Genomic DNA, 16,253 nt, shown 5'->3' on the forward strand with positions numbered 1-16,253 from the left:
TGATATATCCTGCAGCCATGTCTACTACGTACACGTTGAAAATAAAAACTGGAGAGAAGAAGTACGCCGGCACTGACGCCAATGTCTACGCGATCCTTTTTGGTGAAAATGATGACACAGGTAAGAGCTACAGCACCACCGGGCTCATCAGTATTCCAGCGGTGGAGGTGCAAGCCTGTGTTAAATTTGTAACGCTGGTCACAGGTATTATCAACCTCAAAGCCTGTAAGAACTACAAGAACAAGTTTGAGCAGGGGATGATAAATGAGTTCACCGTGGAGGCAGTGGACTTGGGCGACCTGGAGAAGCTTCGAATCGGGCACGACAATTCAGGTGCCTAGAAGAAGCGCGGTGAAACATAATAATAAGCAGGGGTGTGATCTGTATTCTGTTCACGGAGCAGGAGGGTCGCCTGGTTGGTTCTTGGACTGGGTGGAGGTGGACGCTCCCTCACAAGGTCAGAGACTGCGGTTCCCCTGTGGCCGCTGGCTGGACAAGGGGGAGGATGATGGCATCTTGGTGCGAGATCTTTTCCCCGCTGAGTTACAGACAGAGTACTACACGCCATGTGAGTCAAGAGTCGACTGTCAATAACAAAGACAAATACACTTAAGTACAAAACAGGTCCAACATATTTATACAGGAATCCCCATCCAAACAATGGCATCTTTGTCTGCTGAGATCTTTCTTGTCCTGGATCCAAAGAGATTTAAGCTATTACTAAAGAGGTTCAGGGAATCCAACAAGAAAAAGAAACAAATGAATGCCCTTTCTTACACTAGTGAGGTAAAATTAGGACTTTGCGAGTCAGCATAATTGACTCTGTGCATAACTTCAAATCATAACAACGCCGCCCAAGAAGTGACTTCCTGTTTCGATCCAACACATCAAAATAAACGCACCATCTTATTCATTACTTTAGCAGTTCATTAATTAAACTTTCTTTCTGCCTAACTATTAACAGGCTGTGTGCTTTTATTTTGGCATGCTGGATCGAAACAGGAAGTCACTTTTGGGCGACGTTATGATTTGAAGTTATGCACAGAGTCAAGCATAATGAAGTTACAGTTGCTGATTTTGATTTCTAAACATGTCCAATCTACTTAATCTTTTTATTTGCTTCACTGAATAAATATTTATATGGGAACTTTTTTTAAGGCTGCTTTCTCAACTGCAGGACATCATCTCCATATAGATTAGGCTTTTTTTCCTTTCCAAGTGAAAACTTACACAAATCAAACTGTTCCAATGCGTGAAAAAGAAAGGCAAAAAAACCCACCATGTAACATCTCACCCAATAAATAGAATCAAAATACAGGTATTTATTTTATTACAAATATTCTTATCATTGAAAAGTACCTAAGACGCTCACCTTTCCTTTGTAATTGTGCTGGGAGCGGGATGTCTCTTGTTCGTTTCCATGGAGATGTTGAGTAAAGGCAGCCAAATATGAGATTTACATAGGTTAGCTCGGTGAGCTCCTCATCCAAATCCATTCTTTGATTACCCACTGTGTCTAACTGGTTATGAAAAAGCAACAAAAAATCAACAAGAAAGCCACGAAAGAGCAACAAAAATGTGACGCCTAAAAAATTCGACAATAAACGTGCCGAACAAAAATTATTATCAATTTTGTAGGTCTTAGCTTTCAAATGAGGCATCACACTGGCCTATAGGCTACAAGCTCTAGTCGGGAAGCTTTTAGATTTGGTTAAAGTTGAGCTGGAGGACGTGCTAAGGTTAAGAGGGTGAAACTCAATGGTTTTATGTGTGCCTATTGTACTGCATAAGATTAGTATAACATATTTCTATATCCCTCTCCTTTGCTTTTCTACAGTCGTACCTTATGAAATTAAGATCTTCACCAGCGATGTGTTTGGAGCCGGGACGGACGCCGATGTTTTCATCGCGCTGTATGGAACGAAGGGAGTGTGCACGCAGCAGAAACACCTGTGCGTCAACAAAAGAGAACGGCGTCTGTACTTCGAGAGGGCAGCTGAGGACATGTTTATTGTGGAGGTGCGTGGCAGGATTTAGAGCAAAGACCCTTCAAATCCCAGGCTGCAGCTCTGCAAATACAATACGGCGCTGTCTTTTCACAGTTGGAGGACATTGGCGATGTGATAGAGAAGATCCGAATAGGACACGACAACCAAGGCACTGCTCCGGGATGGCACCTGGATAGAGTCGAAATCAGAAGGCAGCTGAGGAAAGGGAAGGTAGGTACATCCTGAGATAACAAGTTCACATGAAAGTCCATTATTAAAGGTCCGATATAATACCAGAATATGAGGCTTGTCATCATCAAAAACAATCTGTTCCCGGAGTTACTAGCTATTTATTTATTTAATAGAGACAGAGAGAACATTTGCAGCAGTCACAGTGTAGCCTCAATATGTCAGAATAGTGCATAGGTGCTCGTTTCCATCTGTAGTCCCTTGGCAGGTGACAAAAAGAAACAAAAGAAGGACTGGAAACATTACAAAGCACACAATCCTTCGCCTTCTCATGGGTGTGAGTGTGAATGAAGTTGTGTTTTTTTCACTCGCGTTGTTTGTGTGATTTGAATAATCACTGAAGGCTGTCTCTAACTTAAGAACTCACTAAGTACGAACAACTGCTTATCATTTCAGCAGTTATTTCTAGACTCCCAACCTACTGACAATAAGGCAGCTTAACCTCTTACCACCCGCCTTAACTGAGTGACTTTACCCAAATCTAAAAGCCTCTCGACTGGAGCTTACAGCCTATAGGCCAGGGTAACACCGAATTTGAAAGCTAAAGCCTACAAAACTGATCTAAACTGATTTTTTTCCTTGGGTAGTCCTTTTTCACCTTCTTTTTCATCCCGTTTTTTCATTATTATTTTTTACACCATTGTTACTTTTTTGTTGCGCTTTTGTAGATTTTTTGTTGCTTTTTTATTGTGTTTTTATCACATTTTTGTTGATTTTTTTTGTTGCATTTTTGTCACAGTTTTGTGGCCTTTTCATGTCACTTTTTGATACTTTTTTGCCACGCTTTTGTTGAGTTTATGTTGATTTTCTGATGCGTTTTTGTCACATTTTGTGGCCTTTTTACGTTACTTTTTAAATATTTCTTTGTTGTGCTTTTGTTGAATTTTTTGTGGCTTTTTAATTTTGTTTTTGTCACATTTTTGCCACTTTTCTTGTTGACCTTTTGTCACATTTTTGTGTCTTTTTTCCGTCACTTTTTGATATTTTTTTGTTCTGTTTTTTTTTTTTTGTGGCTTTTTATTGTGTTTTTGTTACATTTTGCCACATTTTTGTTGGGTTTTCATCCTTGTTTTCGTCCCGTTCTTGTGGCTGTTTTGACACTTTTTTTCCAAGAGCCTTTTAGATTTTGGTAAAGCTGAACTAAAGAAAATGTGCCCCGTTCAGGTGGGGATTAAGAGGTTAACCCGAGCCACTGTTGCCACATACCTGTACTTTCTTTTACATACATTATACCAAGCGTAGGTGTCCATAAGCATACAAAATAAACTAGAATAATGCATGAAATAGAAGACGTTTTATCAAGCCGTACCTGACAGTTCCCTCTGACTCTTCTGTGACTAATTACAGGGCTCGGAAACTACCATTTTCCCCTGTGAGTGCTGGCTGGCTAAATCCGAGGACGATGGGGAGACCGTGAGAGAGCTGGTGCCTTCGGACATCATCACGGAGAAACTGCTCAGAGACGGCAAGCTGAAGACGACCGAGGTGGAGGTGGAGGATGCTTTGGAAAGTATGTCTGCTGCCTGTTTGCTAATTATTTTCACAGCGATGTGGCAGTAAAGAGATGGGCCAAGAAATTTAACCTCTTAACCCCCACCTGAAGCGAGCTCATTTTCTCTAGTTTGGCTTTACCCAAAACTAAAAGAAGAGGTTGACCATTGTATCGGCCACTCGATATATTGTCAATATATCAGTCAATATGGACATGCTGTCATTGTGAAGCACAGAACCTGAAGAATTTAATCGCTGAGTTAGGTTTAAAGAAGAACTAAGTAACTTGTTTACCTTAATAAATCCTTTTCGTAGTCCCTCTGGAGGTAATACAAGTGTTAAGGGGAGATAAAAGACCCCCAGAAAACCACAATTGCAGCTTTCCCTGCACCGGATCGGAGGCGCAATACACACAAATAGAATCACGAAAAAGAAGCTAACAGGCTAACGGGCAAAGCTAACTGCGCCAAGTTTGAGTTTAAAAAATTGTCTTTTCTGTCAGCGTAGTATTTAATTAATTAATGAGTAAAAAACCGCAACATGCTACGACCCCTGCAGTTTCGTGTATGGCCACTGGGAGTTACTTCGTACTGCTTTAGCCTCTGCAAAATGTCGCGGCTAGCAACAGTATGCTAATGCTAACCGCAGGATGCTAATGCTAATTACAGCAACTAATCAAAGCTGGGTCAGAAATCATAATTCAATCACCTAATCAAATCAAATCAGCTTCTACTGGAGTGGCCATGTTTTTACAGGATTATAAACCAGACATTTGGAAAAATTTGCCAAAAATATCGGCCAAGCATATCGGCATCGGCCAATAAAAATCCCCAAAAATCGGTCTTAGAAAAACCCATATCGGTTGACCTCTTTCTAAAAGCTTCTTGAAAAAAGTGTCAAAGCAGCAACAAAAACGGGACGAAAACAAGGATGAAAATGCAACAAGAGAAGAAAGTGACAAAAAACACAGAAAAAGTGGTAAAAACATGAAAAAAGCCAAACATTATAAACAACAAAGAACTGACAAAAAAGCATCAAAAGTGCATCCAAAAAGTGACAACGAGAGAAAAAAACGGTTCAGATCAGTTTTTGTCTAAGCTTTCAAATGAGGCTATAAACTCCATGTGCTTGGTTTGAGGTTAAATCATGTGCTATTAAATATACTATTTTGTGTACTAACGTGGTTGCCTTTTCCTGGCAAAAATACGTAAACAAGGCTGGAAAATGCATTATTTCTTGTGGTCCAAAGTTTTTTGTTCATAGTTTCTTATTCATTTAATACTTTTTTTTATTATTACAGCCCATTCATACAAAGTGTCTGTACGAACCGGCGACATGTATAAAGCTGGCACCGATGCCAATGTGTTTCTCACTATCTACGGAGACCTGGGAGACACCGGAGAGCGCAAACTGGCCAAATCAGAGACCAACAAGAACAAGTTTGAGAGAGGAGAGGTACAGTATTGTTAACAAGTATTACCCAGGGCTTGAACAACAGCATTCTTAACTTAAAGGATATCTCAGGATTTTTGACATAGGGCCTCATTTCCTAGTTATCCAGAGTGTTGCTGATTTCTGGAGATATTTTTTTTTTAATTCAAGCAGTTCTTATATATGAAGAGTTTCGTGGCGCTAGGCTAGTGCAAGGCTAGTGCATGTCTATGGTATCAGCTAGCCTGCATAAAAAACAGTCTGACCCGCTCCACAGTGCACCTGAGGCAAATTACTTATAACGTCAGACTAATGATATAAATGTCTGTGTCGATAGAATAATTTGAACCATTTTGCCTTTAAAATAATTTATATTTGAGCAGCATCAGCTACGTGGTTGTATAAGTTATGCAGCGGCGGAGTGATCTGCTTGAAAATAGTCCCTCAAAATCGATCATTCATGTGATGCAAGGTCAGTTATATTCCAAAAATTATTCTATAAGTCTGGCGTTATAAGTGATTTGCCTCAGGTGCACTGTGGAGCGGGTCAGACTGTTTTTAATGCACCATAGAAATGCGCTAGCCTTGCACAAGCCTAGCGCCACGTAACTCTTCAAATACAAGAACTGCATGAATTACAAAAAAAAAATATCTCCAGAAATCAGCAACACTCTGGATAACTAGGAAATGAGGCCCTATGTCAAAAATCCTGAAATATCCCTTTAATGTTCATGGTAGCGTTGAATTTCTGCTGCATCTAGTTCACAGAAAAAAATTGAAATACAACTAGAAATGCAATGGCTGCGCCATTGCGATTGACTGCGGAAATGCGGGAAGCGAATGCAGAAATTGCATAAACTCTTCAAATTGCATAATCAAATTTGCATAAACTGGTAAAATGCATCAAATGTCATGTTGCATAAACTGTATAAACTGCATAAAGTTGTAAAATGCATGAATGGGTTAATTTGCATAAAGTATGTAAATTGCATAAACTCTTTAAAATTCCTAAATCCTAAATGGCATAAACTCTTAAGTTGCATAAACGGTTTAAAATGCATAAACTGGTTAAATCCCATAAAGTGGTTACTTTGCATAAATTGTTAATATTGCATAAACTTTTAAATTCCATAAACTGGTCAAACTGTTGAAAGTGCTTGATTGGCAGAAGCTGCACAAATGGCTGAAAGGCCTGGAGTCTCCCCATTGGCTGGATTCCCCCATACACACCAATGCAAAAATTTCAAACTCCCGTATAAAAAAACTGGAAAACTGCAGAAGGCTAATTTTTTCTCAAAACCCACAAGTTGCAGAAGCTGAACATGCACAAAGTGCAGAAATTGCATAAAATGCAGAAAAAAGTGCAGAAAAGCATGGATTTGCGGCAGCCCCAATATAAGTCAATGGGAAAAATCTCCGACATTTTGGCCGATTGCGGAAAAAACGTAAATTGCAGAAGTCTCAAAAGTAATAGCACCCTTCTCCTCAACATGCGGAACATTTTGATGCATAACTTGCATAAATTGCACAAAGCATGAAGGTGCTGAAAGCTCTAGAAAATCGGGAAAAAGATGGAAGAGGAATAATAATAAAGAACATGAAAACCAATAATTGACTGCGGAAGAATTCCGCAGTCAATCAAAAATACAAGTTAGTGCAAGCATTAGTGTTTGTAGAAGGATATATCAATCTACATAGGGTTAGGGTTAGGAGAGAAAGGAATTGTCAAGCCATGGGGCAAGAAACACAAACTGTTTACTACTGTTCACTAGAGCAAATATAATTGCTCTAGTGAAAGTCAAAAGTTGGGTGTGATAAATCTACTCTTAAATGTATAATTTAAAAGGTTACTTAAGTGCTCGGTTACGGCAAACCTCTGATGTCAAGCCCTTGCAAGTGCCCAGATGAGATTGGTTTCCATTCACACTGCCTTCCAGGTGGATAAGTTCACCATGGAGGCCGTCGACCTGGGACAAGTGTTCAAGATCTTAATCCGGCACGACGACTCCGGGGTGGGAGCAGATTGGTACTTGGACCAGGTGGAGGTGCTGGACGCGGACACGGAGGAGGTGTACATGTTTCTGTGCGAGCGCTGGCTGTCCAAGAAGAAAGAGGACAAAAAGATCTCGCGCACATTCTTTGTTAAGGTGCATACGGCGCATAACAGGTTGTGTTTCTCTATGAATTTGTAGATTATATTTGTGTTTTGATATGTCTCGTTCAGGGATATGAAGGTGAACGAAACACTGATCCAAACACAAAGAAGCTGGCTCAGGCAAAAATGGGGCTGGACCGCAATGCCAACAAGAAGAAGAAGAAGAAAAAGGCAGCAGTTATTGAAGAAGGACCAAGTAAGAATTGCTTTGTCAGGGCGTGTATTCTCTCAGCCATGAACATGAAGATACTTTATACCTTATTACTACTGCACATTAGATAAAGGACTCTAGTGGGTCCCGGTTTCTATTATGAAACATAAAACTGTATAGAAAACTATTCTTCATAAGATTTCCAACGCTAATTAAGGATAGCCTCCAGCATTAACCCATCAAACTGAGTAATAAATAGAAAAGCATAAAAACTTGTCATATGCACATTCTAGTAACTGTTTTTAACTTAACTAAGGCGTTGTATTATTGTGGCACGTCGTGTCTCAACAACAATGTTACAATAATATATATATACATATTTATTTCATGATCATAGACTGTTATATCATACAGGGCTCAAGAGTCGTACAGGGCAGTCATACCTGTACGATTGCCCTGATTCTCACCACATGCCCCTCATCAGCCAACTGTAAACATTGATCAGATTGTTCACAGCTTTAACATGAAGGAAATGTTGTTCTGATGAGCATTGTATGATCACCACAGTAATGAAAAAGACAGACTCACTCCTCTCTCCTCCTGTCCTGCTGCCTGTTCAGCTCCGGTTAGTCCTTGTTTCAATGCGCTCAGAACATAGATGTCAGATGCACGAGCTCAGGCACAAAACTCCAGACTTTAGTCTCTTGATTTTGATGAGTTTCATCATTAACAGTCACAGTAGTTAGATTCATTCAGACATACCTTTATTTCTTTATCTGTGGAGATAAAAGCTAAAGTAAAGGAGATTTTACTTTACATTAATTAAAGGAGCTATCCTTGATTTTTTAATTTTCTGTTATTGGAAAAAAATTGTTTTGTCTTTTAGTATATGGTAAAAGCAGACATTTATCCAAAAAATACTGATTTTAAAGCCTTTTAAACAGTCATAAAATGTCAGGCTAGAAGGCATATTTTACAGTGAAGTGACAGTTTTTCTCCCTGAAAGATGTGAAACCTGGTTTAAACTCAGTCCCTGTGACAAATTTTGATGTTGTAAATGCATTAGGGAGGTTTGAGATGAGTTTGGACCAGAAAATAGCAATTTGAAATTTGAGTGACCCTGTTTCTTTGTACAATCAGGTATAGCTCCTTTAAACGTTCTGTATAAACTCATTTAGAATCTTAATACATTCATTTTATTTAAGTTACCAAAAGCATAAGTAAGTATCTTGAACTATCATTGATGCCCCTACATTAGAAGTAATATATAAAACGGGCGGCACGGTGGTGTAGCGGTTAGCGCTCATGCTTCACAGCTAGAAGGGAGAACATGCAAACTCTGTGTGGAGTTTGCATGTTTGGGTTCTCTGGTGTCCCCTACCACAGAAAAAGAGATTCTTAATCTCAATAGGACTTCCCTGGTTAAATAAAAATAAATATATGTCTTATAGCGTTCTGCACTCCTTTAGAGCTGTGTAATGCTGACTGTCCCATAATATTTATTATAATTATTCTGATGTAAAATGTTTGAATATGAAATGAGAAATACATATTTTATAATGTTTAGTGTCGGCATTGAACCCTTTACATACTTTCAGACATTTCTAAAGTGATGCGCCTAAATGATGTCCTGGTGCGCCTATAGGAAAATGCTTCGGCCGTTACAATGTTACTCTGGAGCCCAACATTGCAAAACCAATGTTTGATTTTAACATGTTTACCTCATTCTGGAGACATTTTTAATATTTAAAACAAGTCTTACATACTCTCCCTTTCGGACCTTGACCTTTGTCTTTTTTGAGCGATGGATATGTCTTTATTGCCAAACAGGAGAGATTTGTTTAAACCAGCAGGAACATACAGAGTCGCCGCACTGAGTCAGAATATTGTGGTAGAATATTGTATGTATTTTCTCTGTTTTCAGTCATTCCATACCACTTCACCTTGTCCACTGGCACCGAGCGTGACTCCAGCACCACAGCGAGGGTTTATGTCATCATCCTGGGCCCGAACGACACGGAGACAGACCGGCTGTGGCTGGACCTGCCCGAGGGGAAGAAGAGCTTCACAGCCGGCTCCATGGAACACTTTGTCTGCTACGGCACGGACGTGGGAGAGATCAAGCGTGTGGAAGTGAGAAAATCTGTGAAACTGTCTGCCGGCTCCGCACAAATGCACCCGTCATCAAATTTTAAACACAATCCGGCTCAGAAATAATTAATTCGGGGCGGTCCTGGAGTCAATTCAAATCATAAATGTGTAAAATTCCTGCTCTACATTGCTCTCTCCACTGTCTCTCTCCACTGTCTCTTTCCTCTTCAGCTCGGCCATAATGGTCTCACGCCGGAGAGCTGCTGGTTGGTGGATGAGCTGGCGGTTGCCGTGCCAACCAAAGGCATCAAGTACATCTTTCCGTGTAAGTGCTGGCTGGCTAAAGACAGAGGAGATGGTCTGACTGCCAGACTGTTCAATGTGTTGGACTCTAGCACCATCAACATCAACCGCAAAGTGAGTCACCGGGTCTAACGTAACCATGAAAAAAAAAAGCCCCAACGTTAATGCGCTGTGTAAAAAAAAGGGGGGGTTTGTCTCTGCTCTTGTGTGCTTTGGTAGGTGGTTTATTCAGCCACGGTCGTCACAGGTGACACTCAGTATGCAGGGACTGATACCAACATTTTTCTGAGCGTGTACGGAGCCAATGGCTGCACAGAGGAAATGCTGCTGCCCAAAAATGGAGACAGGTTAGTCGGCCAAAAAAATCTTGTATGCAACACTTCAATGGTAAAAGAAATGAAACAACAAAAATAAAGGCAAGAAGGATTGTCTTTAGGATACGTCTTTGTCATAATATTAACCTCTTAACCTCCCCGCCTGGACCGAGCACATTTTCTCCGGTTTGGATTTACCCAAATCTAAAAGTGTCTTGTCAAAATAGTGACAAAAATGAGACGAAAACGAGGATGAAAATGCAACAAAAATGCAACAGAAAAGCACCAAAAGCGTGACAAAAAGCAATGCAAATGTGGCAAAAATGTGGTGAAGACACAACAAAAAAGTGACAAAAACGCGAGAAAATGTATCCGTTTAGATGAGGGGGTAAAGGGACTATACAGAGTTTAAAAATGTTAAAATTATGTATTTTCCTCCCCCTACATATTCCAGCAATGTCCTAATGTGTAGAATGAGACTTGTTCACCACGACTGCCTCTAAAATCCTGCACTGTCACTAAAAATGTGTTAATTCGGGTCCGAAGTGCCGTCATGCACGAGCTTAATATAGAAGCTGCAGTTACACGTATGACCTGAGGTGGCAGTAGTGAGTATAAAATGGCAAACTTGCATCTAGCCCCTTTAAAGCTGAGCTACCTGACTTTTTGTGGTTGTAAAGTAAACTTGTTTTTACCACCACAGGGTATGTTGTAAACACAGCAAAAAACAGACCTTGTTGCGTAGTCTTCACCTATTTTTTTTATTGAGCGATAGAAGAAGAAGTAGACTCTCAATTAGTGAAATTTATTTTGGGGGTGGTCCCGCCTGCTTCACTTTGCCACAGCTCAAAGCTGTACACAGGCTTGAAACAGGCATATAAACAATTTGCTTGAACAATTCCAAAATGCAGGAGGGATTATGAGAAAAAAAAAATCCCAATTTGTGCAGAAAAAAATCAGGTACCTCAGCTTTAAAGAGACTAAATGCAAGTTGGACATTTTATACTCACTACTGCCACCTCAGGTCTTATGTGTAACTGCAGTCTTGTGATGAATAGGTCTGGGCTCATTCTGCACATTAGGACATGGCTTGAACATGTATACTTAGTTTTAACATTCTTAAACTCCTTATTGTCCCTTTAAGAGGTTAAATAAATCATGTTTTTAAAGCCACAGTAATATCTCAATAAATAGAATAAAATGCAAAATATTCTATTTATGTTTTATACTATTATCAACATTACATATTATTATCAATTGTTATCAGTGTTTATCTCATATCTAGGGACATAAAGGTCATTTAAGTCCTCCATATTGTGCCATCAATGAATGTTTCCAGGTTTGAAAGAGACCAGGAAGACACATTTAGCTTGGAAATCGACGACATAGCTCCCCTGAAGAAGATCCGAGTTCGAATAGATGGCACTGGAAGTCGGCCTGATTGGTTTCTTGATAAGGTGAGTAAATAGTATAAAGAGTATGTGTGCGTGTATCGATGCGCACCAATAGGCATCACATCCTATACATTTCAGATTATGCTAAAAAACCTAACCACTGAGGATGTGTACGAGTTTACCTATGAGAACTGGTTATCAAAGATCAAAGGGCCAAAAAGGACCAAAGTGTGCGAGCTGCCCGCCACTGTGGACGACGAGGAGATGGTGGAAAACACGACATACACCATTAATGTCCAAACTAGTGATGTTGGCGGTGAGTAGCTCAAAATGTACTGAAAAGTTTTAAAATCCCATTTGTGGGAAAAAAAATTAACCTTTTTTTGTTTTGTTTGTCTTGCAGGGGCTGGAACAGATTGCAATGTTTTCCTTATTGTATTTGGAGAGTATGGTGACACAGGGACTCTGCCTTTGAAAGAGAGCACCAACAGGAATAAGTTTGAGCGTAAAGGGAAAGATGTCTTCAAATTTTCAGACATGCTCAGTCTGGGGGAGCTGTCCAAGGTCCGAGTGTGGCACGACAACAAAGGTGAGAAACCGGCGATTCTGCTGGCTCCGAAATGTGTGTGCTGTCAGTTTGTCACAGCAAGGGACACAGTGAGAGGATTTTAGCTTCTTGCGCTATGACTATTATAATGTAATTTGGAAATACTTTACATTACGGGTTAGGGGCTAGGATTAGGGTCAGGGAGACACAGAGTTACCACTGTATCTCTCATTACGAAGAGATACAGTCGGAACTCTGAGTAATGAAGGTTGTACTTCTATTTACTTTGGTCCTTTGAGTGATAGTTTTTAGTACTTACAGTGATACATCTATGGTACTTATTAGTAATTCAAGGATGCTACAGCAGCAATTCATAGGTAGTAAATGTCAAGGTCAAGGTCAAGTTTATTTCTATAGCACATTTACAACAACCACGGCTGCCCAAAGTGCTTCACAACACAAACAGATGATAAAAACTATGAATACAAATACAAACAAGGCATAATTTTTATATGTTTATTTATAAACTTTTTATAAATAAATTTATAAATGTGGTGCTTCTACATACAGAAGTAATTTCTAGGATTGTGTGACTATAAAACAATATAAAGCAGCATTAGAGAAAACAAGAAGTACAACCTTCATTACTTAGAGTTACCACTGTATATACAAGTATTGCAGTACACACCTTCTAATTCTCACTATAGTATCCTTTAAGTACCATAATAAGTTCCTAGAATTACCACTGTAATTACCACCAGAAGTACCACTGTAAGTACCACTGTAATTACCATTGTAATTACAATTGTAATTACCATTGTAAGTACCACTGTAATTACAATTGTAATTACCATTGTAAGTACCACTGTAATTACCACTGTATATACAAGTATTGCAGTACACACCTTCTAATTCTCACTATAGTATCCTTTAAGTACCACAATAAGTTCCTAGAATTACCACCGTAATTACCACCAGAAGTACCATTGTAATTACAATTGTAATTACCATTGTAAGTACCACTGTAATTACAATTGTAATTACCATTGTAAGTACCACTGTAATTACCACTATATATACAAGTATTGCAGTACACACCTTCTAATTCTCACTATAGTATCCTTTAAGTACCACAATAAGTTCCTAGAATTACCACCGTAATTACCACCAGAAGTACCATTGTAAATACCATTGTAATTACCATTGTAAGTACCATTGTAAGTACCATTGTAATTAGCACTGTAATTACCACCATAAGTACCACAACAAGTACCTAGAATTACCTCTGTAATTACTATGTAAGTACCACCGCACGTACCACTGTAAGTACCACAATAAGTACCACAATAAGTATCTAGAATTACCACTGTAAGTACCACAATAAGTACCACAATAAGTATCTAGAATTACCACTGTAAGTACCATGCACTTACCGGCCCGTAATGTAAAGTGTTCCCTGTAAGTTTACTGTAATACGCGTGGTAATCCAGTGCTGTGTCCTGGTGAACAGGTCCTGCTCCGGGCTGGCACCTCGAGTACATCGATGTAAAAGACGAAACCATGGACCAGACCTTTCGATTCCCCTGTGACCGCTGGCTGGCTAAAAACGAAGACGATGGGCAGATAATGAGGGAGCTGGCATGTGCCAACAATGACTCTGTGGACCTCAGTGACAAAACTAGTGCGTGCAAGTGATTTGTGCTGAATTCTGAATAATCTACTGTTGTAGAAAACACCCTTGAAATATTCTGTATTGAGACAGTGATATAACGACTATACAAACTGTGCTTTGCTTTGCTTTGCACAGAATATGAAATTGCCACGACGACTGCTAACACAGATGGTGCATCGACCACAGAAAATGCCTGGATTGTGTTGGAAGGAAGAAAAGCTCGATCCAAAGAGTTTGTGCTGGAGAATAAGAAAAAGAAGTTCTTATGGTGGGTCTTTAGAGAGTCTAGGTGCATTTGCAATAAAACCCTGTTGTGGAGCTTACATAATCTCCTCCCCTCCACGTTTTGTTTTTCTCAGCTCTTTTATCTCGTCTTACTTTCTGTTCTCCCAGTCGAGGCTCTCAGGAGACCTAATCCCATGAGCTACGCTAAAGAAAAACTCTCCACAAACCAGTGCTTTTAATTTTTCAGACACTAAAACTCAGCTCACTTTTTGCCCTTTACAGTGGCGCCACTGACACCTTTGAGTTTTCATCCAAACATGTTGGAGAAATTGCTGGCATTTGTTTGGGGCACATAACGAAGGATGGCAAGAAGCCTAAGGGTGAGAAGTTCTGGCATGTTATGGAGGTCGTTGTAACAGAGAAGGAGCTCGGAAACAAGTAAGTACCCGGACAAAACATTATACTCAAGGTGTGTAAGAGCCACCTTAACCAATGGGCTAGCAGGGGCTGGAGCCCAGGGGCCTACCATAGTGAAGGGCCTATCAGAATTAAGGGGGAAAAAAGAAGAGGTGATTTGTTGATTTTCAAGTCAATCACTTCTCTTTGCGGCATGACTGACCGTATGTGAAGATTGTGCTAAGCTGTGTGTGTACCTGGAGGAGGCCTGCCCTACCTAGCCCAGAGGGATACATGTAGGAGTAGCAGGGTTAGGGTTTTTGTGGGATTTAGGGTTAGGATTATAGGTTAGTGCTGAGGGGGGATGGGGCCTACAATTCTGTTTAAGCCCCGGGGCCTATGGGTACATTAAAGGGATATTGCAGGATTTTTGACATAGGGCCTAATTTCCTAGTTATCCAGAGTGTTGCTGATTTCTGGAGATATTTTTTTTTTGTAATTCATGCAGTTCTTATATTTGAAGAGTTAAGTGGTGCTAGGCTAGTGCAAGGCTAGTGCATGTCTATGGTATCAGCTAGCCTGCATTAAAAACCGTCTGACCCAGTGCACCTGAGGCAAATCACTTATAACACCAGACTAACGATATAAATGTCTGTGTTGATAGATGAATTTTGACCATTTTGCATTTAAAAGAAGTTATATTTGAGCAGCATCAGCATCGTGGTTGTATAAGCTACGCAGCGGCGGAGTGATCTGCTAGAAAATAGTCCCTCAAAATGCGATCATTCATGTGATGCAAGGTCAGTTATATTCCCAAAATTATTCTATCGACACAGACATTTATATGGTTAGTCTGGTGTTATAAGTGATTTGCCTCAGGTGCACTGTGGAGTGTGTCAGACTGTTTTTAATGCAGGCTAGCTGATACCATAGACGTGCACTAGCCTAGCGCCACTTGACTCTTCAAATATAAGAACTGCATGAATTACAAAAATATCTCCAGAAATCAGCAACACTCTGGATAACTGGGAAATGAGGCCCAATGACTAAAATCCTGAAATATCCCTTTATGGTGAGCCTGTGTAAGGCTGTGGCTCAACCCTTCTTTTCTTCTTAGGTATTTCTTTCACTGCGACGCAAAAGTTCCCCTGGCAGCCAAAAAGGACCAGTTCTTGACATATGAGTGCTACAAATCAGTGGAGAGCTTTGCCAGCAAAGTCCGCAACTTGGTGCCCGTCAAGTATGAGATCATAGTGATCACGGGTGACGTTAAAGGCGCTGGAACAGACGCCAACGTTTTCATCACCCTCTACGGAGTCAACGGTGACTCAGGCCAGCGGCACCTACGGCAGAAATTCCGCAACCTTTTCGAGCGAGGCCAAACAGACCGCTTTGTCGTGGAGATGCTGGACCTCGGGGAGTTGCTGCGGATCAAAGTAGAGCACGATAACGGCGGCTCCAACTGTGGCTGGTATTTAGAGTGCGTAGAGGTGACCAACACTGCCAACTCAGTCACTACCATCTTCATGTGTGGGAAGTGGCTGGACACCAAGAAGGCGGATGGCCACATCCAGCGAGTGCTTTACCCCAGATATTAGGAGAATGCATTAAAGGGATATTTCAGGATTTTTGACATAGGGCCTCATTTCCTAGTTATCCAGAGTGTAGTTGATTTCTGGAGATATTTTTTTTGTAATTCAAGCAGTTCTTATATTTGAAGAGTTTCGTGGCGCTAGGCTAAATGCAAGGCTAAAGCATTTCTACGATATCAGCTAGCCTGCATAAAAACAGTCTTACCACAGATCACCTGAGGCAAATCACTTATAACACCAGACGAACGATATAA

At 40.3% G+C, this 16,253-nt stretch overlaps 1 protein-coding gene across 1 annotated transcript in view; it reads left to right on the forward strand.

Annotated features, from left to right (window-relative positions):
- Positions 1–16,012, forward strand: part of loxhd1b (lipoxygenase homology PLAT domains 1b) — a 35,401-nt gene extending 19,389 nt beyond the window's left edge. The window contains 19 exon segments of the mRNA XM_079554080.1: positions 16–120; positions 205–333; positions 404–568; positions 1,838–2,019; positions 2,103–2,219; positions 3,585–3,747; positions 5,029–5,183; positions 7,097–7,306; positions 7,384–7,510; positions 9,390–9,598; positions 9,788–9,973; positions 10,079–10,206; positions 11,513–11,630; positions 11,706–11,883; positions 11,971–12,156; positions 13,625–13,795; positions 13,922–14,054; positions 14,294–14,449; positions 15,525–16,012. Of these exon segments, the coding sequence (XP_079410206.1) occupies positions 16–120; positions 205–333; positions 404–568; positions 1,838–2,019; positions 2,103–2,219; positions 3,585–3,747; positions 5,029–5,183; positions 7,097–7,306; positions 7,384–7,510; positions 9,390–9,598; positions 9,788–9,973; positions 10,079–10,206; positions 11,513–11,630; positions 11,706–11,883; positions 11,971–12,156; positions 13,625–13,795; positions 13,922–14,054; positions 14,294–14,449; positions 15,525–16,005 (3,299 nt within the window). The 3' untranslated portion in view covers positions 16,006–16,012.
- Positions 16,013–16,253: the final 241 nt, after the last annotated feature.

The sequence above is a fragment of the Gobius niger genome (assembly GCF_951799975.1).
Source record: "Gobius niger genome assembly, chromosome: 1".
NCBI classification, from domain to species: Eukaryota; Metazoa; Chordata; class Actinopteri; order Gobiiformes; family Gobiidae; genus Gobius; species Gobius niger.